Source organism: Hermetia illucens, chromosome 2 (assembly GCF_905115235.1).
Source record: "Hermetia illucens chromosome 2, iHerIll2.2.curated.20191125, whole genome shotgun sequence".
NCBI lineage: Eukaryota > Metazoa > Arthropoda > Insecta > Diptera > Stratiomyidae > Hermetia > Hermetia illucens.
The window spans coordinates 188,035,419-188,061,112 of NC_051850.1; the positions used below are offsets into that span (position 1 = coordinate 188,035,419).

General features: G+C 42.8%; 1 protein-coding gene across 5 annotated transcripts in view; it reads right to left on the reverse strand.

Moving 5' to 3' along the window:
* The window catches only part of LOC119648164, a 362,867-nt gene that overhangs the window by 28,913 nt on the left and 308,260 nt on the right, over positions 1–25,694 (reverse strand). For all 5 annotated transcript variants that reach the window (XM_038049743.1, XM_038049740.1, XM_038049739.1 and 2 more), the window contains one exon: positions 273–478. In XM_038049743.1, the coding sequence (XP_037905671.1) occupies positions 273–478 (206 nt within the window). The remainder of the gene's footprint in view (positions 1–272; positions 479–25,694) is intronic.

Sequence of the window (25,694 nt, forward strand, 5' to 3'; positions counted from 1 at the left end):
TTTAAAGTTGTGTTGAAGCATGAAATCGCGTTTTACAGCCAGCTTCAGATTTTGGGCCTCACATGTAATAGTTCTATAAAATGATAGAAGTTCTAACGAAATACCCAATTATGCCAAGCACTAGCCCATAACTGCTCGCACAGAACAAACTAGCAAAGACGTTAACCACGAGGTCATGGTCAGTTAATCTGATTGCGTTGAGTAATAAAAGTGAGATTTCCATTATGAAAGCGAAATTATGGTTACGTTACATAGCGTTACGCTAACATTACCTTCTTCACTTCTTCGTCGGTGTCTTCGTCGCTGAAGGAGTCATCGTATTCATCTGAATAACAATTGCCGGAGTTATTGTTTTCTGACTGCATTGCTCGCGAGTTTGCTGCCGGTGGTACTTTGCCATTTTGACGCGACCCAACCGAGACGTTTTCATCGTCGTGACCTATGTGGCAAAGAGGTTCATAGAGATGGTCTGAATCATCTGTAAAAGAGAAGAAAAGCTATTGAATAGGTTGAATGGATAAATATTTGCAGGATAAATGGAGCTACCTAAATATCAAACGTTCACGTTAGAGAACCCAATGTATTTCAATCCGAGAACTGTAGTTGTGCGCAGATTTAAAAAAACGCAGTATTAGTAAGATATCTGTGTACATAAGATTTAGGTTGAGTCATAATGAAACTGCAATCAACCAAGAAAGTCTGCATAGCTGTTGTTAGCTCTCCCAAATTTACAGTGAATCTACTCGTAAAGCCCACTATCCAAAAATCCACGGTGAAACGTATAATAGATTGTCTTACCTCACCCCGATAAACGTTTGAGCAAATACCAAACATCCATTAGATCTATCCATTACTCATAATAAAGATAAATTCAATTATCTGCCATATTTCATCTTCGGAGATGACCGTCGCTCACCAACAATGTACAATGTTAACACTTCAGTACCGGTCGATTAAGAAAACAATAGTGCATCTAGGCGGGTACCTTGTGGGATACCACACAAGGTGGTCAGCGAATGAGGAAAGAAGAAAAATAATAGTTGGTCTGTAATTATTGCATGTCATTATACAATAGTTGGAAATAACGAAGATAGTACATCAGCAATGCTGATCTGAGATTGGTGCAACAAAAGAAGAATCACAAAAGTGCAACATCACTATCGGGAAGAAAGCTGAAGCGGTAGATATGTAAGAGGCTCACATGCTTCAGATTTTATCATCAATGTTGATTACATTCAATAATGCAAAAAAGCCAGAATTGCATTAGCATCCCTTCCTATTAAGCTTTTATGTAAAACCTAGATAGATAGTTGACGAACAAGTTGGTGGGAATGTTGGAACTCTGTAGCATTTTATGAGGGATGGAGATTAGTACTTTACAATGCAATTGGTTGTAAAGCAAAGGGAAGTCGACAGTCCACAATTGCAAACTTAAAGACAGAATCAATCCTCGTCAGCTGCCACATTGAAAAGTCTAAAAAAAACCATAATGGTCCCATCTGACATTTAGATTTCGAAAACCCCACTACTGCTTAAAAAAAGTGACAATAATAGTGCATTACTATATTTTAAAAATTTATTGTGCTTCAATAAAATTCAAATAAACCTTGATCATTGGAAAGTCAATTTGGTGATACAGCTCACCTATGAAACTGAGGTAGACATCGGCATTTTAAGTGAACCTTTGCGAACCCTTATGGGCAATGTAGGAGTCACTGATTCGACTAAACCTGTGATATAGGCGTGCAGTCGTCAAGCTACGGTATCCACTATGAATTAGCCGCCCAATGTCGTTGTATGGACAAAGATAAACAGCATATATGTGTACAGCTGCTACTATTCCTCAGTTTATTAGGAGCTTTTGCGCAAAACTATACACCATACGTCCAGGTCATGCAAATGCACGTTAGCCAGGAAAACACCCATATAATGCTGGGGCAGTGAACTAGTTGTCACCAAGGCAGAGGAACGCAGTGAGGACTAATCAAGATGAGGTGAGAGAGTAGCCCTTTAAAAAAGCACATAGAAACCCCAAGCTGAATATCCAGCGAAAAAAGATAGAACGCTTTAAGGAACTGTTTTACTAGAAACGGACGCGAAGCCGTGAAGAAGTAGCTAAAGACCTGTGAAATGCCGACTCAGAAGCCGTTTCATATATCATATACCGCACTCTCTTAGTGAATATTAATTAGGACAGAGGGACCCTAACTGCTTTCTGAGACATTTAGGTTCAATAGTAACTTCCCACAGTCGTCATATGTATATGAGGCTGTGGAAATCCATGGTGGAATAGAGAAAAAAGCTCCGGACCTAGATTTCATACAGAGTACGGCACTTAAGCTCGCTATAAAATCTAGGCCAGACTGTGCGCTGAGTTGTTCAAGACATGCATTTCGGAGAAAATATTTCCTGTATCATGGAAATGGCACAAGTTGGGACTAATACCTAAAGTTGGCAGACCTCCTAAAATAGACGTAGGTATGTCTTCTAATGTCTGCTAGACCTACTACTTCGGCGACTCGCGACAAGAGTGGTGTCACCAAATATTTAAAATATTTATTGGTGGTCCTTCAAAACGTGAGAAATTCAGTTAATTCGGCAATTCGGAGCTTAATACAACAGTGCCTGGTGACAGTTGGTATCCCCATTGATTGTCGTCAACTACTTAGAAGAAAACGACTCTGAAATGACACCAATGACAGCTCAAAGGAAAACGTGGTCTCCGCGATAGTCCCATAACTTAAGTCAGAGCACTCACTGTTGTGAAATATCATGTACAATATACCATACATCTGGCTATTCATTGAGGAACATCATCCTCTCCACATTGTCTTCCCCGAACTAAAAAAGGCCTTTGACTGCACAAGATAAAAACTTATTTGATGTACACTGCGGCAATCCCTAAGACAAGAGGAACTCATCCCGTAAATTAAACTGATCTGTTTTGATCCAAATTGGAGGATTTGAGTGCGGCCGATACATCAAAATCAAATTTGGGCGGGTGACTTGGTCACTTCAATGTCCGGATCCTGCAAGTAACACAGAAATGGGTGCGCATTCACCGATCTGATTTAAGAAAGTTGGAAAAGGAAAGGTTTTCGAGAATCTCCAATCGTCAGCTACGAGGCATAAGCACTCGAAAATTCAAATTGGAAATCGGCAAAGGGAAATTTGACCCAAGGACCCTGGAGGGTGTATTCGTCACCGTCCGTCCGTTTTTAAAAAACTTTGAACGTGAATACATTTTTGAGGAATCGTTGACAAAGGCACTCGAAACGGAAGTATAATAATTCTCACAAACGACATTTGTACATCAGCCTGGCATAAAAGCACGATCGAACTAATCCAAACGTCCTTGACGACACGAACAAATCAGATTCATTGTTATAATGCACCACTTAAGTGACCCTACGATCATCCGCGAAGGGTATATACAGGCCATTCCGATAAGATCTTTAATTAAATAGAAATCGTTCCTAACATGTCCAATGCAAAAAATGACGTTGAAAATCTTAATGACGACGGAATTCAAATCGTAGCCGTAGATCAGGGTAATAACCGATTGGGTCAGCGACATTCGCAGACCACCTCTCAAAATATCCTTTTCCCAAAGTATTTCAGATCTAACGCTAATGGATGGAATGGAGAGGGGGGGGGGGGGGAGGGAATTGGTAGCCTTGTCTCTAATGATAATATATAGTGCTTGGAAAATCGTTAAGAGCCCTGAGAACACGAAGATCGTTGGGTGCCGAACAATCCTCAAAAGTGACTAAAAGCTTAACTAGTAGCCAAAAATACACTCTACATACACATTACACATTGGCGAGACTAAGGAAGTCATTTTGTCCTTCATGGGCAGGACCGTCTCCTCTAGTTTCTTTGCAGTGAAGAGTGGACATTTCTCAGTACCCACTCCTTCATCCTGAGTGTCAGTTCGAATGGGGCGGAAAGGAAAGAGGACTTGAACTTCCATCTTCACTGTTACTATGAAACAGGGCGACGGGTTGGACACCGAGTTTTTGGAAACCAGCTTATAACCAAGGCCCATGACTTTCTGTTTACGTCGTTGATTGGTTCCTGCTAGTAGTGTGCCCTCTGCTTGTTGATTTCGTAGTGCAGTTCCTTTTTCCCACTTTTATACGTTGCGGTTCCAAGCATCATCTCGTCTTGGCCTTTTGCGCGCTAAACAATCCGCCGAAGTCTGCTGCAATTCCTTTGTAGGGTTGCAAATTTAGCCGTCCACCAGTACACGGGTAATTTCCCGGGAAGCAGTTTCCTTTTGGGAGCCGATGCATTGCAAACTGCGTTAATGAGGCGCAGGTTGAATGAACTAGCGATTCAGTTGCAATTCTTCTGTTTGCACCTAGATCTTGTCGCAGATTTACCCCTCTTGAGAGAGCTTCGACGAATTTTGCCACGTCGATTTTTCCGATGTTCCACCCGGTAGGTGTTTGCCAGATGGGAGAACATTGAAAGAGCCATTTGTCACTTCCTAGGAAATGTATTGGTGATCACTGGCCGTAAAATCAATACTTCAGTTGGAACGCTGACTCCGTAGCAAAAGTTAAGTCAGGGATAGTATCCTTGCAACCAGGGCGTCGGAACGTTGAAGTGCTACTGGTATTTAGGACAATGAATTCTGGCCTCTCCGACCATCTTCAAAATCAGTGTGCCCCGAGAATCTGGTTGAGGCATGCCCCATTCGAGGCCTCTGACCTTAAAGTCTCCTTCGACTAGAATTCTCCCTTCTGCATTTCTAATCTCGCCCTCCAAGGCAGCGAGTCTATTCCGAAAAACTTGTATAGATTCGGTCGGTGTGAAGTAAACGCTGAAAAACGTTACTTCCGCACAATGAACCCAAACGGAGCGGTCTCCTCGCCCATGGGCAGTTATCCATGTCTCTTCCCCCAGATGGCAGCAGTGCTATATATATATATATAGGCATTCCACGATGGTGGGCGCCTATCTTCCTATCTCGGTACTGTTCGCTGAGAAGCAACAAGTCAACTTTTCTTTCTTGCACCATCTGTCCCACCAGGTCTTGAGCAGTTGCTCTCCTATGCATTTTTGCTTACGGAATTCTTCCTGCTACGTCTCCGTCAGCAGATCCCTTTCGTTTTTCCCTCATTTCTTTTATCGATTTTTTTGTTTTCCTTCTGGTGGGCTGAGGGCACTGCCCTTTGCACAAATAGAGGTTGCACTAGCGATGTGCTTTTTCCTCAGCTCCTCTTCGACTTTTATCCAGGAGTTTCGCGGGTGAGCAATAAGGTCTAGTAATTCTTCCATATCCATTATGCTTTTTTTGACATCCATGAGGATATTCCGCTCTAAGATGGTAGCAGCCTTCATTTCCCGTAGGACCACCCTGCACTCCTTGAGTAGCATTTCTTTCGCCTGATTGGAGAATTCGTCACCTTTTTTCCGGGCAAAGGGGTGTCAAGCAGCTCGAAGTTTGCCACCTTTTCTCGTGGCTCTTTTCCAAAGTTGAATTCGATGATGTCTCTCCTTTTTGGTCGCTAGGACTCTTAGCCTTTCCGGGTCACTCTCTTTTCCACTTTCATTCGCCTTCATCGTGGGCCTTTTTACTTTTTCAATAGATGAACATCGTAACTTGTTGTAAAGGGGTTTATAGTGGGATCTCCCATTTTAGCTGTCAGAAGCGATGAGTGTGGTGTATTGCTGCTCCTTCTTAAAATGTCGGCTATTGAAGGTTGTGTCGTCGTGTTTGTTTTTGCTGTTGCTTGCTGTCATTTTAATTTGGATCTCAGCTGCAAGCCGCTAGAAAGTGCAGTCGCCTTAAATGATCCCTGTGAGCCCTATGCGAGCAGGGAAGTCATGCATGGGTTGACACAAAATCCTTATGGGTTGTGTTCAGAGCCGGGATCAGGCGCTAGCCAGTAGTCCATCTTAACTTAGCCCGCATTGTCAACTTAATGGTGTCATAGCTTTGAGCGTACTTGTTGGCAGGGCTGCAGGTTAATATCGGAACGGAGGCATGCCAAATTGTGAGTCAATACCATGCTAGGTCGTCGTTGTTGTTGCCGCTCCCGCGTGTACACCACCAGGTTGACTAGTGGTTATCCGGGGCTACCAAGTGGGAAGTGTGAGTCGACTTGTTTCAGAAATAGCAAAGTGTTCAAATCTCCCGCTTCTCATCTCATCTCATCTCTGCGTCAGGGCTGACTGTTTGTGTAAATTTACAGCGGTTCTCTTTCTACATCTCCGCTTGACGTTTATCACATTTTTGTCACGCGCAATTCACTGTTTACTGTTTTCTCGTTTTCGTTTTCGTTTCCTTTCTTCTCATCCTGCTTTGTGCGGGCAATAAAATTAATCAAAATTAATCTTTCGTTTTGTTGTTGATATCATTTCGTTCTCACCCAACTGTGAGTTTGGTTGAATGTAGAAAGAAGTCCGGTCCCAGTATTTTCTGAGAACGCGTTTTTCAGACATTGTTTTTGAAGCGTTTCTCGAACACAAGGACAGTTGCCATTCAGCAACTTCGCCCTGTCTGTCTGAGCCTGTTTAGCTCTTTAGGCCTTTTTGTGGCTTGGATAAAATAGAGCGACTTCTACCAAAGTTTTTGGAGATTTCCCGAAAGATTTTCAATCATTGCTTTAGGATAGTTCAGAGCAAACTATTACCGAGTCCAATCAATTTTGCACTGTTTTCTTATTCTATTGCAACTTTGTCACACTTTTACGTTGTACAATAAGCGCGAGGTTCCTCGAAGTGCATAGGTACGAATACTTGGTCGGGATCATTTAATTGGGAACTTGATTTACTTAATGCGAATCTTTCGAATGGATTTTAACGATTAATTAATTAAATAATTTAATGAAGCATTTGGTAGATGATATGTATTGTACATAAAACCCTCATTAAGCGGTTAATTTTCCAATATATTTCCACATTGAATCCTCTAAGAAATACGTGATAGCCGCGCAACTGCACGCTACCAGTCATAATTTCCCAACCAGCAAAACCAATCGTTTCACTATTGCACATTTACCTCAACTAACCAATAAATTGTTACTAATATAATAAAAATCTCACCAATATACACCGAGACTAGTTGATTTTCCACATCACCGTCACGATCATTACACTTCTGCCGAAGAGCACAAAATGTGTTAAATCTCACTTTCACTTCACTTGAATTTTTCTTTTTATCATTTTCCACTAATGATGATTTTTCCTTAAGTACTCCTTCCGTGTTTTGATAAAGATGTTCACTAAACTCTTGATTCCTTCCGGCATTGGGATCGGGGGGTTCATTAGGGTCCCGGAAATATATTGTTGAACTGGACGCTATGGAGACTTCACCCGCAGCACGAGGGCGTCTTTTCCGCGGAACTGTTGTTACTTGCGAAGGGTCCATTGCGGGAACTTCTTAATTTGGATAGAGGAGAATGGTTTCACGATATTTTGCATTATGCATATTTTGTAGTAGGGGCTCCGCTACACTGTAATACAGAATTTTTCAATTGAAAAACATCAGGGGGCTGACTGTAGGCGGAATAGACAATATCACAAGAAACTGTTGATCATAAATCATCTCTCTCGAACATAATATTGGAAATCAGCACCTGCTCTTTACTGCTTCAGCAATAATTACCATAAACACAATTGAAATATACAACTTATTGTATAAGTGCTAAATAAGCGATTAACGTTGCTCATAGATCAACTCCAATGCTAAATAAAATATTAATATTTGCATCTATTTTTAGGTTTTTTTTTTGCAAACCGGCATTCGATTGCGAAAGTCCCCATACTGAATCGAATCTCATTCCCAAAAATGGATTACACAACACTGAATCCATTAGTATTGTATTGGAGTCAAAAAAGACAATCCAATTATAATTCATAACAAAAGATATTTTTATCTCAAATATTATACTAAATGCCTTTGATTGTGGTTAGCAATTGTATGATTTGTCACGAGCATTTCGTTATTATGGATTGCTTTTATCGAAACAAATTACGTTTGATTTTGATTAGATAAATTCGGAATAATATTTCTAAGGTTGTTCCGATATTTCCGTTGAACTGTTGTCGATAATTTACGTTTACGTTAACAGTGCAACTTCTGCGATATTAAAGATAAAAAAGTTGTTCAACATCTGGCTGTTGTTTCCATACCCCGGGGTTCAAATCCTGATACTGTCATGAATGTTCGCTGGTTTTTGTACTATCATCACTGCTGCAGTTGTTATCACAACACAATATGAATAGTAATGATAATGGAAGTAATTGGAAATAAAAAATATTGAGAAAGAGAAAGGTTGTAGATGCCCTACATTCCAGTGCTAATGTCGAGTTGGTTAAGCGTTGGCCGCTCGATCTCGTTGTTTTGAGTTCGAGTCGTGGATGATTGTGTTTGGTTTTGTGTTGTCTCGCTGCTGTATCACTTTTTAGCGTCTCCTATGCGCCGCCACATCACTCCGCCTCCAACTGAAACCGCACGAATTCAGTGAGGCAAACCGTCCACGTGATCCCGCCAATGGGGGTCACCGGGCGAATCTTGATGCTTCGCGGGCGCTTTTTCAAAACAGCCGCTGGCTCGTCGAAGGCCTTCAGCCTCGACAAGGATACCCACTTGGGCCCGCCTCGGACGTCGACTTTGAGCGAGTGCTCACCTCGTTCCAGAACTTTAAAGGGGCCCTCGTATGGTGGTTACAGCGGCTTCCGAGAGGCGTCCACCCTCATTAGGACCTAGTCACACGCCTCGAGACCCCTGGGAGTGTTAACCTTCAATGTCGCGTGTGGGAAATACGTGTCTGGTCCCTAAGCAGACGCAGCATTCCCGAGTCGATTAACCTTGCTCTGATGTCCAGAACAGGATCGGCGGGGAGCCGAAGATTCTCCCCGTAAACCATCTCCGCTGGGCGGGCCGCGAACTCCTTTCGCTGGGCTCTACGAAGGCAGAGGAGGCCGAAAGGCAAGGACTGCGACCACGATGGATCGTCCCGAGCCATTAGAGCGACGTTCAGCGTCCGGTGCCACCGTTCCAGCATGCCATTGGACTGTGGATGGTATGCAGTAGTCCTATGCCATTTAAAGCCAACGCCCCGAAAAGAGTAGATTAAAATTGCATTCCTTGGTCCGTGATGATCACGGCTGGAACACCAAAGCACGGAATCCATTCTCGACAGAGAACCGTGGCACATGATCGCGCCGTAATGTCAGACAAAGGTATTGCTTCAGGCCACCGCGTAAACCTATCGATGATTGTGAGGCAATAATTGAATGAGAATCTCGCAAAAGGCCGATGATGTTGAGATCGATGGTGTGAAAGCGCTTGGTTGAGCGATGGAACACGCCTACTTCTTTTCGAACGTCCTTGTTGATATTGCACTTCTGGTACGCGATGCAATATCTGGCCCAAGAATTTACGTTCTTATTCATGGACGGCCAGAAATATTTTTCAGTGACTAATCGGTTCGTCGTCTTGGTGTGTAAGATCGTGAGTCGCGTGGAATGCTTCTCTGCGAAAATCGGCCGGAATGATTAGCCTGGGTCCCTGGCTTGGGTCTCGCAGAGTAAGTAAGAGTTGGAGCGAAAAATGGAAAACTCCTTTTTAATATTTAGAATTTGCCTTCAGGCTCTGAAGCTCCGCGTGGTCTTTCTGTGACTCGGCGATTGCCCTGTAATCGACCGAGGCGGGGACTGTGACCTTCGAAGTTCGAGACAAGGCGTCTACAATAACATTGTCTTTACCAGGCACATGTTGGATATCAGAAGTAAACTGGCTGATATAACTCAAGTGCCTAAGTTGGCGAGGGGACGCTTAGTCGGGCTTTTGTCTAAGCACGAATGTAAGGGGCTTGTGGTTGGTGAACACAGTGAACGGCCTGCCCTCAAGGAAGAAACGGAACTATTTTATAGCGAGGTACGCGGCGAGTAGCTCACGATCGTATGCGCTGTAGTTGCGTTGAGCTGTTTTGAAAAGAAGGTCAACGGTTGCCAGATTTGATTCCCCCGTTTGTGAAGTGCAGTACCTACCGCAGTATCTGAGGCACCGACGAACAGAACTAAGTGTGTATCTGCCAGCACTGTTGCCTCAACAAGCTGTTGTTTGACTGTCTCAATCGCATGGACATCCTCGGCAGACCACGCAATCTCGTGGGAGTCTTTAATTTTGGGCCCAGACAAGTAGGCGTTCAGGATGGCTTGGTGATCAGCGGCTTTGGGTAAGAAACGACGACAGCAGTTTAACATACCCAAGAACCTTCGCAGATCCTCCACCGTGGTTGGTAATGGGAAACTCTTAATCGCCTCAACCTTGTTTGGGTCGGTTTGGATACCGTCAGGGGTAATTAAGTGGCCGAAAAATTTCACCTGCTTCTGTAGAAATCTGCATTTTTTAACGTTTAGGACAAGTTTGGCCTCAAGGAGACGTTGAAAAATGCACTCGACATGCTCTAAGTGCTCAGATTCGGAAGCCGAAAAATGTCACCTGCTTCTGTAGAAATTTGCATTTTTCAACATTTAGGACAAGTCCGGCCTCAAGAAGATGTTGGAACATGCAATTGAGATGATCTAAGTGCTTAGATTCGGAAGCGGAAGTGACGGAAACATCATCCATATATACGAAACACAAGTTTAAGCTTCGTAAAACAGAGTGGGTGGACCTCTAGAGAGTCTGCGCAGAGATGGAGGCGAATTTATATTGCCGCCTAGGTTTGCGCTTCCAATGTGCCGCCACAGCTTCAATTAGATGTATAATGATAATGAAAGTAAGAATACTAAAAAAGAGACTGTTCCGATGACTGACGAAGGCGGCCCGATAAGTACTTAGCCTACCAAAGGAAAACGAAAATTTTTGAAAATTGGCGATTTATTTCTCAACATAGTCTCAACGATGCTCCAATTTTTTTAACCCGTCTGAAAAATATGTTTTCTCGGGGTCTGCAAAATAGGCCTCCGTGGCATCCATGACCCCTTCATCCGACTCTGCCCAAGTGACTTTTTAAAGTTTGGAAACAAAAAGATATCGCACGGTGCCAAATCCGGAAAATACGGTGGATGGAGTAGCAGTTCGTAATCCAATTGGAACGTGGCGGCGGCGGAGGTGTGAGCAGGTGCGTTGCCAGGGTGGAAAAGCACTTTTTTCTCCATCAAATCGGGTTTGTTTCTGCAATTTGGCGTCAAATCGGTCCAATGATTCGGCATAGTAAAGCCCTGGGATAATTTCGCCCTTCCACTGGTTGTCGATTCAGAATACACATTGTGAGTCTCAGAAAACCGTGGCCATCACCTTTCCGGTCGATAGGACAGTCTTCACCTTCTTCGGACCACATTAGCTAGGTGAAGTCCACTGTTTCCACTGCTCCTTGGCTTCTGGTGTACCAATGGACCACCCATGTTTCGTCGACTGTCATGAAACGACGCAGAAACTTCTTCGGATTGCGCTTAAACAGCGTAAAACATTGCTCTGAAGTTGTCTAAAATTTCATGCAGGATATGACCCGCACGATTTTTTGAGATGCCTACTGTCCCAGCTATCTCCCACACCTTCAATCAGTAATCTGTAGATACGAAATTCTGGATTTTTGCCACGTTATCCTCCATGGTAGTCTTTTTCGAGACACCTGGGCGCAACTCGTTAAACCAATTTTTTACGGTCGACATCGCAAAAGCGGAGTCACCGTATACAGGATCCAAGTGCTCTTTGATTTCGTTGCGCGATTTCCCTTCCAAAAACACGAATCGAATCACCGACTGATATCGCTCCTTTTCCATTTTTCTAAAATCCGAGGGCTCACCCGCGTCTACGAGAGTGTACTACACGATAGTAAATTTCTCTTTCGATAGTGGCGCCGACGGGCGGTAAGGCTAAGTACTTATCGGACCGCCCTCGTATATTCCACAAAATAGTGATTAGAAAACATACAAGGAATTGTCATACCCCGTAAAATTGGAATAGTGACGGAAATTATCAGAAAACTTGCGTAAAATCCCCCGGGGCTATAGGCTGACTAGCTGAATGTCAAATCCTTGGATGTTATAGAATGAGCGTTATTTCTACCAAATTTCCCATTATCGTGCTCTAGACCAATTCCAGTCTTTAATAAGATGTTTTCCTAGAAAACTTTAATAATGCCAAAATAAATGTTCAAGAGCTTAAATGAATCAAATTACGGAACGAGGCACTCAGGAAACCAACAAATATATTTAAAGAAAAACTTTGATTTACATTTGTGGTTTTTTGTTTAATTTTGTTTATTTTAGTCAACCCACATTAATTCAGTTTTTGGACTTGACACACATAGAGTCGGTTTCACCTCAATTAATGCATAATGTGGTCACCAACATAGAGATGAGGAGTGCAACTCGATGGCTAACCATTTGCTCATTTGTAAGACATTTCCTCCTTTTAAGTCTATTTTGGCTTACCCACACTAAGTATTATCCTGGTTGCTTGCTTAACAGCGTCCCACATTATCAATTCTTTTTTCCTCCACTACCAATTATTCACAAAACTTGTCTGCCAACTGTATTTCTGCTAACCAACAAGGTCAAAATGTTGACCAATTTCAAGTTCACTCGAAAAAAACTCAGAGAAATACTTTAATGGAAAAGATACTATTGCCCCATTTGACCGTGTCCATTTGGTCACACCAACGCCAGTAGGGGCATAATAAAAAATTCCAAAAGCATTTCGATATCATATTCTGCCTGTTCAGCGAATAAATTCCGGAAATTATCTGAATTAGACTAATGAGACGAATTAAAGATACAAGATCTTTTGCAGGCATCTTCATTTCGTTTGGATGTGCCATATCAGCATTTATGAATTGTGAGAAATGCTGATGATCAGCAACATGTGTGTTTTCGTTTTCTCCGCTGTCTTATTTATGTACTAATTTTATATCCATATGAATGCCAAATGCAGCTGGTTAGCTTGCTCATCATTCAGATGTACCTTCTTTTCCTGATGTTCAAACAGGAAGTCAGCTGGGGACCATGGCCATCTCAGACTGATGAAGTGCGTTTCATCTCGTTCCGACTAAATTGTGACATTGGTGAGTCAAAATAGTTTCAAACATATATTCCTGGTATATAAGTTTAGATTCTTAATGTGTTCGATATTAAATGTATCTTTTATTAAGATCTCATATAGGAAAAAAATTTTCTTTGAGATAAGATATTGTCACTGCATTCTTGGTATTATTGTGGGAGAAAAATTTATTAGAAATTTTCCCAGTTTCTTCCCTCTTACAATATCAGTTTAATACTTGACTGGTTATAAGAACTTTGACCATAAAACCCAGTCCAATCCAAGTCCTTTTTCAATCTTAAGTTTGGTTGACTCTGGACTAATGCAGAATGAGTAGTTTATAGGCTTCAGAAGAGTGAACTATCAGTGGTATCAGCTCCCGAAACATTAATGTTATCAAACCCTAAGTCATATTGAAAATACAGGGCTATCCTGGTGGAAACCACAGCAGCAGGCATTTGATCACTTGGAAGTCAGCCATATCCTCGACGAGTCCTAAGGAAACCATACAGTAGTCTATAGTACCCTGTATCTTTGCATGACTGAGTTATGGCTTCCCGTTGGAGACGAATTTATTTGCTCATTTGAGCTCGGTGGGTTACCAAATCATTTCCGTGTGACCTACATTATTCAATGGCTAGTGTTGAGAATACGTCGAAATAGGCACTTTTTCATCTACCAACACCAACCTATACAATTTGAACCAACCTATGACTTAAAAATTGTCCATTAATCCTCTGCCCAATCATTATTCTTTGGGAGATGCTGCTGAAATCAACCTTTAGAAATTAGATGCAACCATTAGGAGGTCTGTAAGCGACAAGACAGAAGTGCTTCGTATTGTTGGCAGATTGAATAAAAAGTCAAAACTTGCTCGTCGCATGAATATTGTCTTTTTGGAAAAGTGCAATTGGTAGAAAGGACACTCAGCCCGCGGGAAACGAATAGCAAGGCAGGTTGACAAACACCCTCCGAGCGAATATGCATGATACTGCAACTGTTGACAAACTGAGCATGAGGAATGAGAATGAAGAGTTGCTCCTCAGTGTATAGTGAGTGAGTTTCGAGGTGGTGGCTCAAAACAATGACATCTAGATTCAAGATATTGTCAACTTGCGAGCATGAGATCCTGATCAAGTTTATTATGAAGGAATTATACTTGTCAGCGTTAACCTTATACCAAACGAACACGCCCGGTTTTTGCAAAAAATGCGTCAGCTTGGACGATGAGGTTCTAAATAGAGCAGAATGAGTCCTGGTAGTTATGCAAGAGAATGGGACACGGAATTGCTAACATTCCGACATCGTGATTGCAATATGAACTCTGAAGCTTTAACAAATCCTTTTCGCATTCCGGGATATTTATAGCGGATATTTATGGACTGCTTAATGGGCCGTGTCCTAAATTACTGAAACTCAGAAAGGACAGCCGAGAACGAAGGTCAAATCAACACTCAGAGATCAATCCTTTGCTCGGGTGCAGATGATATTATGGCACTAGCCAATACATGTTCGGTCATACAAGCTCAGCGCAGAACATAAATGGCGAATGGTATTTAGGCAGTTAGTTAAATGAACGTGCACATGGTCTGAATGCTATAACCGTCTCCGAGAAAAATGCGTGTGACAGACCCACAGGTAGACAGACGGATTAATAGATGTGTAGTTGAATCAGAACACTATACTAAGTACACCCTCGAAAAGAGCCCTCCATAAATCGCAAAGGCATGCGACCCATCGATGCCGAGACGTTGTACTGTCCCCAATAAAATGTCCAACTGCTGGTAGAATATTAAAATGTCAGATCTTCGGTCGGCGTGTCATCGGGCTAGACAAGCGGCTCAGAGAGCATGGGTAGGATTAACCAGGAGGTGAATTAGCGAGCTTACACAGCGAAGCAAGAGGGACTGCTTGAAGTAACTTTGCGCTTAGGCGGATATAGACCAATGGGGAAGCGCCTACAAGGTCGTGGTAGAGAGATTTAGGGGTCAGACAGCTCCGCAAATAACACGTCCCCACCTCCTACTGAAAATCATTCACGGTTTGTTCCCATAGGACAGCACAAGCGGTTACAATCTACAGACATCTTTAGATGTGGATGTAATATCCCCAGTAACGACAAAAGAAGTACTGGAGATTTTCGGTAGGCTGAGAGACAACAAAACGCCTCGGTAGCATACCAAACAAAGCCCTTAAGCTGGTCGCAGAGTTGTTTGAAGCATGCCTCTCGCATGGGATCTTTCTCGAGACATGGAAAAACAAAGATTATTGTTGTTGCCTAAACCTGGTAAGCCTCCTAGTGAACCATTTTCCTACAGACCTATATGTTTATTGGATACTATGGGGAATATGTTTGAGCGAATAACCTACAACCGAATGTTCTCGGCTGTAGAGAGTGTGGGAGGCTTATCAGGCCGACAATTCGGCATCCGTATGGCCAGATATCTAAAAATACGACGCTGGGAAAGAGTGATACCAGCAAGTATTCTGCTGTGATTACCATTAAGGTGCAAAATGCGTTCAACTCTGCCAGTTGGAACCTTATAAGGACGACCTTATTGGCGACGATTGGTGTACCCAGTTACTTAACTGTGCTGGTCGATAGCTATTTAACAGATAGAAGACCCTGATATGACACAGACAATAGAACCAAAGAATACATTATCTCCGCGAGTGCTCCACAGGACTCTGTTCTGGGACTGCTATTATGGTACACCATATATAATTTTGTTCTCAACGTTCCAGCTGATAGCGAGGGCACAATAGTGGGTTAAACCGATGACAAAGCGGTAATTGTTACTGTAGAAGATCTGGCAGATGTGAAATTATATTCACCTGAAGCAATCACTGTTATAAAGGAGTGTCTGAAAGATGCAGGGCATGTATCCACAAAGGATAAAACAGAGACCGTGCTTATCAAGAAGCGGGGTAAAGAAACCACTGCCCGTATCAGGATGAGGAAGCATATCATCAGTTTAAAATCAGCAATTAAATACCTTGGAGTGATGATAGATGCGAGGCTGAATTTCAAGCAGCACTTGTAACATGTTTGTACCAAGGCGTTCAATGTTAGCATGGTCCCGGCAAAGATGATTGTAGACTGCTTATAACTAGAGTGGTGAGTTCTATACTGCTCTACGCAGCGCCAACTTGGTCAACTGCCTTGCGTATCGCATTCAATGCTCAAAAAATGAACGTTTAGAGGAGACATTGGGAGGAACAGTAGCACCGGAAAATATAATTGAGAAAATGCTGGCGTGCCAGGACAGCTGAAATGCAGTGAACGACATAGTATAGCGTATTCAGTGCAGGTTTGAAGAGGCAGAGGAAGCATGAAAGGCGCGGTTGCGAGTGCAATCGATGAGAAAAGGGAGAAGCTAGAGCCATATCTACTTGCGACGGAATATTTTGTGGTGGCTCCGCGAGGAAGAGGACAAGAGTTAGGGGGTGGTTTTAGTAGGCAAAAATCCCAAACGCTAGCATATGTGCACCAGTGTCTTTGGAAGATTGGAAGACTGCTGAAAAAAAAGACAGGCAGACAGACAGTAAACCGATTTTAATAATATTTTGTTCTATACAAAGTCTTAAAAAGATAGGTAGGAGGAACGGCCAGGTAACTAAATTTGCCTGAAGCGCAGGTTTAAATGTAATGTCTTGTACGGCTCTGGTTTAGTGCTATTAGAAGCAACCGTGGGATGTTAAGCTAGTAGTCGTCACACAAAAGGATTCTGGCGTTCTGTGCGTAAATACATTACGCCTTCCTACTAAGAATAATCAAGAAAGCCTTCTTTTACTAGATACCCAAAACTTTTAGTTCTCTGCTCATATCTTTGAATGAACCACCAACTTCATAGTAAGTAGTGCTTCGAGGGTAATGAGCGGTTCAGGGCGATAAAAGTGATATATACTCGTTGATAGGTTTCACCGTATGTACCTAAACTATCTGTCACTGTAAAAACATGTTGTTAAACAAATTGTTGTATAATTGAAGATTGGATTGAATTCTAGCAAAGTTTACAAGCAACTGGAGAGAAGGACATAGCGAGCTTGGTGATCCGCTAGATCATCTAACGCACATGAGAAGAAAAAAAAGGTGCTTTTTGATTGGTACGTATCTATAAAATTTTCTCCCCTAAATCTTTTGAAAGAGAAGCCTTCTTATGTCCAGGACCTCATAAGCCCTTATAAACAAGGCTGGGGGAAAATCAGCAACCGATGAGATACTCTCCCTATGGTAGTCGATATAAAAATTTCTGGATTACAATGAGGAGATGAATCAAAATCCTTATGTTCAAGCCCATGATCTTGGCAGCGGTCGCGTAGTTTTTGGAAACTGAAAAGCAAGCAAAACTGTGAACTCTTAGCCGCGTTCAAGACAAAGATCCTTCGAAGGATCAACCTGGCTGCGAGAAGCAGAAAGGTATGTCACTGCAACAACGAATGACCGGCTCTGTCTCGTACAGCACATGAACCCCAAGAGAATACCCAGAAAAGTATTGTCACAGATGCTCCCAAGCACTCTTCAAAAAGGAGGAGTATAACATGATCGAAAGACACAAAGGTTTCTTAGGTAGTAGTTGTCGAAATTTCAAATGTTATTAATAATAAGCACTATTAATCCACTACATCTTATGCCCAATTGAAGTAGTAATACCCCTGTCAGTTGCAGATGAAGAATTTACCAAGTATTCCCGAGAGCATAGAAATCTAATGATAGCTACGATTGGGGACGAATATAATGTGTTTTAACTCTGATGTCAGGGCAAATCTCTGGAAATGCACAATGTAATCATTTGTTCGATGTTTGACAATCGAACGCATCGAAGAGAATCTCGTCTACCCAAAACAACTCCTACGAAAAATCCTTGATCTGCTTATCCTGCCTCAGTGTTCAATACCGTTGGCTCAGAGCAGAACCTAGTTGTAGTCTCAATACTAATAATTGACAAGGTTTCGGGATCATCTGGAGGAGGTACAGATGGCCTCCTCGCAATTCACATTCAAACCCATCGACGAAGAAGGTGGATTCAATAAGCCCAATATTTTCTAGGAGAGGGGGTAGGAAGCCCGCATAATATTCGCCCGGGCCCGAAATTTTCTCCTGATACTCTGAACGAGGGAAATCTGATTTCCGACAGAATGGGCATTTTGGAGCGATGGGTTGAGTACTTTGATGAGCTACTGAACAACCAGAACATCGGCGAGTTGGAGGTCCCGCCAAGTGAAGACGACGGACAAATACTGCCACCACCAAGTTTAGGAGAAATTGTCCGTGCAATTTATCGGCTAAAAAATCATAAGTCGCCAGGAGCCGATGGAATTACAGCCGAATTGGTTAAATATGGAGGCGGCCAGTTACACCAAGTGGTTCATCAACTTGTGCTCAAGGTATGGGACAGCGAATCAATGCCTGACGATTGACAACGAGGTATTATCTGTCTCATACATAAAAAAGAAGATATCACACAGTGCAGCAATTATAGAGGTATCACGTTGCTGAGTACCATCTATAAGATATTCTCCACTATCTTGCTAGGCCGGATAGCCCCATATGCCCAGAACATCATTGGTCCATACCAAAGAGGCTTCCCTCCAGGCAAATCAGCAACAGATCAGATTTTCTCTCTGCGGCAAGCGATGGGAAAACTGTTGGAATATGGACAACAGTTGCACCATCTGTTCATCGACTTCAAAGCCGCCTATGATAGCGTAGCCAGGGTAAAACTGTACACGGCCATGAGAGAATTCGATATCCCGACGAAATTAATAAGATTGACTAGGCTGACCCTGACCAATGTGCGAGGCCAGATAAAAGCATCAGGATCACTCTCAAGAACATTCGGCATCAACAACGGCCTACGACAAGGGGATGCCCTATCACGCGTCCTCTTTAACCTGGCCCTCGAGAAAGTGACCCGTGATGCTGAGGTAAATGCAAGAGGTACGATCCTCTTCAAGTCCACCCAACTACTGGCCTATGCTGACGATATCGACATCATTTGAAGAACCACCCGAGATGTACAAACTGCCTTCATCCAGATTGAGCAGGCGTCAATTGGCGCGAGATCTTGGGCTGCACATCAATGAAGGCAAGACAAAATATATGGTGGCAACCAACCAACCAACAACATCAAACCGCACTGGTCAAACAGGAAGAATAAGGATAGGAGAATACAACTTTGAGACCGTTGACAATTTCTCCTATCTAGGGTCAAAAATCACAACCGATAACAACTACGATGATGAAATCCGCGCACGGTTGTTGTCAGCCAACAGAGCCTATTTCAGCTTACAAAGACTGTTCCGCTCGAAACGTCTCACCATAGGATCAAAGCTCTTACTGTACAAGACTATGATCTTGCCAGTCCTCATGTATTCCTCGGAAACTTGGGTTCTTAGCAAGAAAAATTGTGAACTCATGGCCGCGTTCGAGAGAAGAATCCTCCGAAGAATTTTTGGCCCCCTACATGAGGATGGACGATTCCGTAGCCTACACAATGACGAAATCTATGAGCGATACCACGACCGTCCGGTTGTGGATAAAATCCGGCTCAATAGGTTACGGTGGGCGGGTCACTTAATCCGTATGGATGAGGATGATCCCACCCGGAAAGTCTATAAGGGCAATATCTATGGTAGAAAAAGAAGACGAGGCAGACCCTGCCTAAGATGGAGCGATGGCGTGGGTCAGGACGCCAGACAGCTTTTAGGGATATCGAATTGGTGGATCTCGGCGCAAAACCGGGATGTCTGGAGTTCCTTATTAAGGCAGGCCTAGACCGGATACCGGTTGTTGCGCCGTTGATGATAATGATGTTATCTATTAAGCCATTACAAAGTTTGGAAAAACATGTCAGTCCAAATCTTCCAATTGCAGAGATATCAGATTAAGGAAAACCGAGCCGATATTGTAGGACTGGTCAATACATGCTCGGAAAAACAACCTCAGTGCACATTAGGAATGGTGATGCGATGGATCCCTGGGCTCTGGGAATCCGGAATTTGTCGTTTGTAAAGATAGAACAGACAAATCATACAACTTATTAGAGACTTGGGATTGTGTTTCAACTGATGAGTAGGAGGGACCTTAAAGTAACTGAGGTTCGCCTGAACCGCAAATTGTGGGCTCATAAATTACAATAAATAGGCCTAGTCCGATGTAATGTTTTAGTCGCTTCCTGCTTAGTGCTCTAGAGACAATAGTCAGGTATTTTAGCTGGTAATGTGTCTCCAGAAATAGAAGTCTGGCACTCTTTGCGTAAATGCGTTTCGCCATCCTACCAAGAAAAAATCAGGTACCTAATGGTTCCGATCCTCTGCTAATACTTTTCAGTCATCATTAACTTCGTAATGAATAGTAGTTCAAAGGCGATAAAAGTGACATATACTCGTTGGAAGGTTTCACCGTATATACCAAACTTGATATTACTGCAAACATATGTTTAACGAGTTGTTTATAACGGAGCCTTGGATTGAATTGGAACAAAGTTTAAAAGCAACTGAAAAAAGGGAATAGCCGGCATGGTGATCCACTGACTCATCTAGCGCATATTAAAAAAAAGTTGCTTTTTGATTGGCATCTATAGAATATTCTTCGCTAACTGATTTGAAAGGGTAGGCTTCATATGCCCAGAATTGTTCGTATCAACAAGACTGCACCCCAAGGGAATAAGCAACCGATAAGGTATTCACTCCATTTGCAATTCATGGAAAAATTTTTGCTCTTTGTCTAAGGCTATAGTAAAACAGATAAGCAAGCAAAACTACGAACGCTTAGTCGCGTTCAAGACGAAGATCTTTCGGAGAATCTTCGCGCTTAAACCGAGAATGAAAGACATATTCGTTTTGAGAATGATGGGGTCCTAAGTCCGCATCAACTTAATTCTGGACCGGACCAAATGGGAAGCAACTTACTCCCTCTTTCCTGGTCCACGGACCCCTCGCTCAGGGCTTGCATCCAAACTTTTCAAAAAAAGTCAAGCGATGACGGCTTTACGGTTTCTTACCAGGGCAGAGGCAAGTCGTCAGATGCTGCCTCACCTCTGCCCTCACGACATGACTACGAATTATATTAAGCGAAATCCGCCTTATTGACCAGAGCTTGGCCAGAGCTGAAATATTCGTTTTGAGAAGTAAGTTGCTCCCCATTTGGTCCGGTCCAGCATTAAGTTGATGCGGACTTAGGACCGCATCATTCTCAAAACGAATATTTCAGCTCTGGCCAAGCTCTGGTCAATAAGGCGGATTTGCGCTCAATATAATTCGTAGTCATGCCGTGTTCTACGGAGCATTCAACATCTGCGAGCCGCTACGGTCACGCTGCTCCCAGGGCAGAGGTGAGACAGCGTCTGACGATTTGCGTCTACCCTGGTAAGAAACCGAAAAGCCGTCATCGCTTGACTTTTTTTGAAAGACACATGTTTCTTTCAATGGACAATGTGTGCGGATAAAAGCAGGTTTGACAAACTACGATGGACGAGTACTTGATTATGTTGGAAGAGAAAGACCTTGGCTATAAAGGAAATATCCATAGTAGGAGACGAAAAAGTAGACCTTGCCTTTAGTGGAGCAGTGAAGTATGTATGCCAAGATGCCAAGTACTTGTAGGGAGTAACAAACTAGATGACCTTGGCAAAAGACCAGAGTGACAGAAATTTTACATAGCAGTAGGTCTAGACAGGGTAATATTTGCCGAACCATTCATAATGATGATATTGGCTTACAGTAAAATTGAGGTTCACTGCGTAAAAAAGACAAACCTGTGTGCCAGACTCAGAAATGTATCTTACTGCAACAACGAATGACCGGAACTTTCTCGCACAAGACGTGGACCTAAAGTGAATACCCAGAAAGGCATTGTCACAGATGCTCCCAAGCTCTTTTCTAAAAGGAGGACAGGTGTCTTAGGGAGTAGATGTCGAGATTTCACATGTTATTAATAATCAGATCTATTAATTCAAAGTATCTTATGCCCAATTGACATAGTAACACCCCTGTGAGTCGGATTCCCTATTTAAAAGATGAAACTTGTGGGCTTTTAATTTACTGGTTAATACGAATTCTCAACAACGGTTGACGGTTATAAGATCTATTTGAGTTCGAGAGCATAGAAACCGGTCGAGGAGTGGATTGTAAACTGAGAGCTCTAATGATAGTTACGAATGAGAGCGAATGTAACGTGTTTGAACTGCGATGTCGTAACAGATCTCTCGAAATGTACATTTGTTCGATGTTTAATAACAATCCCTGATAATCATCTAAGAAAATCTCGTCTACTCAAAACACCTCCTACGAAAAATCCTTGATCTGCTTAGCCAACCAGAGTGTTGAGGGGATTGCGGTTTCCATGACCTCCGATTTGATGACGGATGTACAACGGCCTAAAATAGGATTAAAATAAAAAGAAGAAATTGTCGATATCCACCACTCTTTTCGAAATATCGAAGGTTGAAGTTGTCAAATTGGGTCCTAGCCAAAACACCCAGCTTCTGGTTTCCTCACAACTTTTAGACAAATTTAGCTATAAAAAAACATTTATTGCTCCTTTATACTCGAAATGCATCCCGGGAAAGTATTGTCTAATGTATTTCATCTCCACCGAAGAGGAGACCCCTCGGTTCGTCACTCTCTTGGTGTGTAGTGCCTCGGAGGAGTCTTAAAATACTTCCTGGCCGGTAAAATCCGACTCGGAAGTATCTTCAGCAATTGCCCTGTCAATGTCATCTTCTGTGTCATCTGAACATTCATTGAGGCAAGGTCGCTTCGCGAGGGGCAAATGCCGTTTTTCCTCTTCCGGAGAGAATGGGGGTGGATCTATCTCATTTAATTTGAGGCCATCCTGCAAATTTCCGTCTACCACCGCTCGATAGTTTGCTTTATATTCAGCAAGAACTGCATCATCTTTATACTTATCTAGGTACACCTTTCTGTATCCATCATTAAAACCCGTGGCTACCAGAAACGTGACGAAGTACATATTTTAAGGTCAATTCAGAAACTTCAACCTTCGATATTTCGAAAACGAAAGGAGATTTCGAAATTTTCTTCGCTGTATTTTAGTATTATTTTGGGTCATTGTACCAGAATCCGTCATCAAACCCCGGGGCCACGGAAAACGTAACTGTGCCCGAGAGTTCAATACCGTTGATCGAGAAATTCCTCTGAGCAGGACATAGTTGTACCCCCAATACTAGAAATTGACAAAGTTTCGGGATTATGTGGAGGAGGTATAGGCGACCTGGGTGTCAGCAAATGGTTAAAAAAAATTCCAAATAAAATAACATTTGACATTTGAGAAGAAGAAGAAGAGCCTACATAACGACAAAACCTATTAGCGATACCACGACCGTCTGGTTGTGGATAAAATCCGGCTCAACAGGTTATGGTGGGCGGGTCACTTAATCCGTATGGATGAGGATGATCCAGCTCGCAAAGTTTATAAGGGCAATATCTATGGTAGAAAAAAAAGACGGGGCAGACCCTGCCTGAGATGGGCGTAGGTCAAGACGCCACAAGACGCCAGAGAGCTTTTAGAGATATCGAATTGGTTGACCTCGGCACAGGAGTTCCTTATTAAGGCAGACCTAGACCGGATACCGGTTGTTGCCCGTTGTGATGATGATGATGATTTGACATTCAAACCCATCGAGGAAGAGGGTGAATTCATCAAACCCCACGTTTTCTAGGGCAGGGGGTAGGGAGCCCGTATAATGTTCGCCCGGGCCCGAAATTTCCTCCTGATACTCTGAACGTTCTGTAAAAATTTGGACTCCTGAATTTCTTATGATTTGAACCCGAGTTTTCCTACTTCTGAAGAAGCCGACATAAGGTCATGCGTGAGGCTATCACGCCTGTGTACCCAGTCCAGATATTTGTTGTCCTCAACTCACAACCACATGTGTCCTCTGAATCAATGACATTTCCTCAAATGCACTCCACAAGAACTGCTGATTTTGAAAACTTTCACTTTTGGTACCTCGTTTTGCACTGTCCAAGTTAACACAAACTCGCATTACGCATAGTTAGTGCCGCTTTACATATATGCTGGCGGCACTTATTGCATTTGCTCTAACACAAAATCCACCACAACCATGCACTTATGTAATTTCAAGTCTCAATTATTGTGATTTGTATAAATTTCGATGGTGCCGAAAGGAAAAGAAAAACAACTCCATTGACCAAGCAATTAACACAATTTCGATTCCCATTCCAGTCACGATACACAGTCACTTACACGAATATTCTCAATTTGCAACCAGTTAGCAGTTAGCGGATTGAATTACTAATTTTTTCTTAAAACTTTTAACTTAAGATAGTTGAGGCGATTAAATTTTTCCCGCAACATTAAAGATCACTTGGATCGATGGCTTTGGAAACTTGGAACGACGCCGGGAAAATTTCAGTGCAGCAACTTGGAAGCCACCAGACTAACGAGAAAACTTAAGTGGACTTAGTAGATTAGTAATAACTGCAAGATGAGCATGAATACTGGAATCTTTTACGAGACTGACGAAATATGACTCTTAAAGGGGGGTACCTGGGTCCAGCAGCTTTTATTAGTGGAGAGATACAGTCACTTCTCATTTTTCATGCAGCCGCAGGTTCCAAGCGGTTTCTGCAATATTTAAGGAATGGAATTTATAGCGGAAAATCCCAAATCGTTAATGGAAACAGTTTAGATACGAATTTATAGTTTAGCCCAACCCTCCTCCTTAACCAGAAGCAATCATTGCATCAAGCAGTTCAGCATTGAAACGATTGATTCATGTGGTCTTCACTATGAACACGAGCGCATGCTGTGTGCATTTTATTAAGGTCTTAAAAGTGAGGGTCTTAAAATATTTAGTTCAGAGCGAACAGTATTGTATCTGTATGGGATATACTCGGAATATCAGCAAGATACAGTCCGGTCTACTCCCAATTCGATGGTTGCGCTAATGCAATACATAATAGCTTTATGCATTCAATCAGTGGCCAGCAACCTACCTCAAACTGGATCAAGCGCCTCTCAGAATGCATAAACATACACATTTCCCCGTGTTGGTGAATCTAGATGCGGCTGAGTAGTGCAGCATGAATTATTCACTATCTTGATAGAGCTTGATCAGTGGAAAAGAACGTGGTATTACGATTCATATATGAAAAGCGCATTAGTAATGATTATTACACTTGCAATTTTCCAGGAATCTGTTACGCTCTTAAGTATTAGGATTTCCCCTCGGACACCTTGCTGAATCCTGCCTGTCAGAACCTTCTCCTTCACCCTTACCGCAAGGAGCGGAAGAAACGAAAGCTGGAAGGCAGCCCGGACACCGTGAACCTGGAAAGGCCCCAAGCCGACGGTAGAAGTAGGCACTGCGAAAGAAGATGAAGCATTTTGGGAATGAGGGCATGGACGTGGCCCTACCACCAGGTACATACTCGTACATAACTCAAGTGCCGAAGTTGGCGAGGGTACGCTTTGTCTCGGGCTTTTGTCTAAGGGCGAAAAGTAAGGGGCTTGTGGTGCGTGAACACAGGTGAGAAACGGAAGTATTTTATAGCGAGATACCAGGCGAGTAGCTCACGATCGTAGGCACTGTAGTTGTGTTGAGCTGGGTGAGCTGTTTTGAAAAGAAGCCCAATGGTTGCCAGATTTGATTCATCCGTTGGTGAAGACGGGCGCCTACCGCTGTATCTGATGCATCGA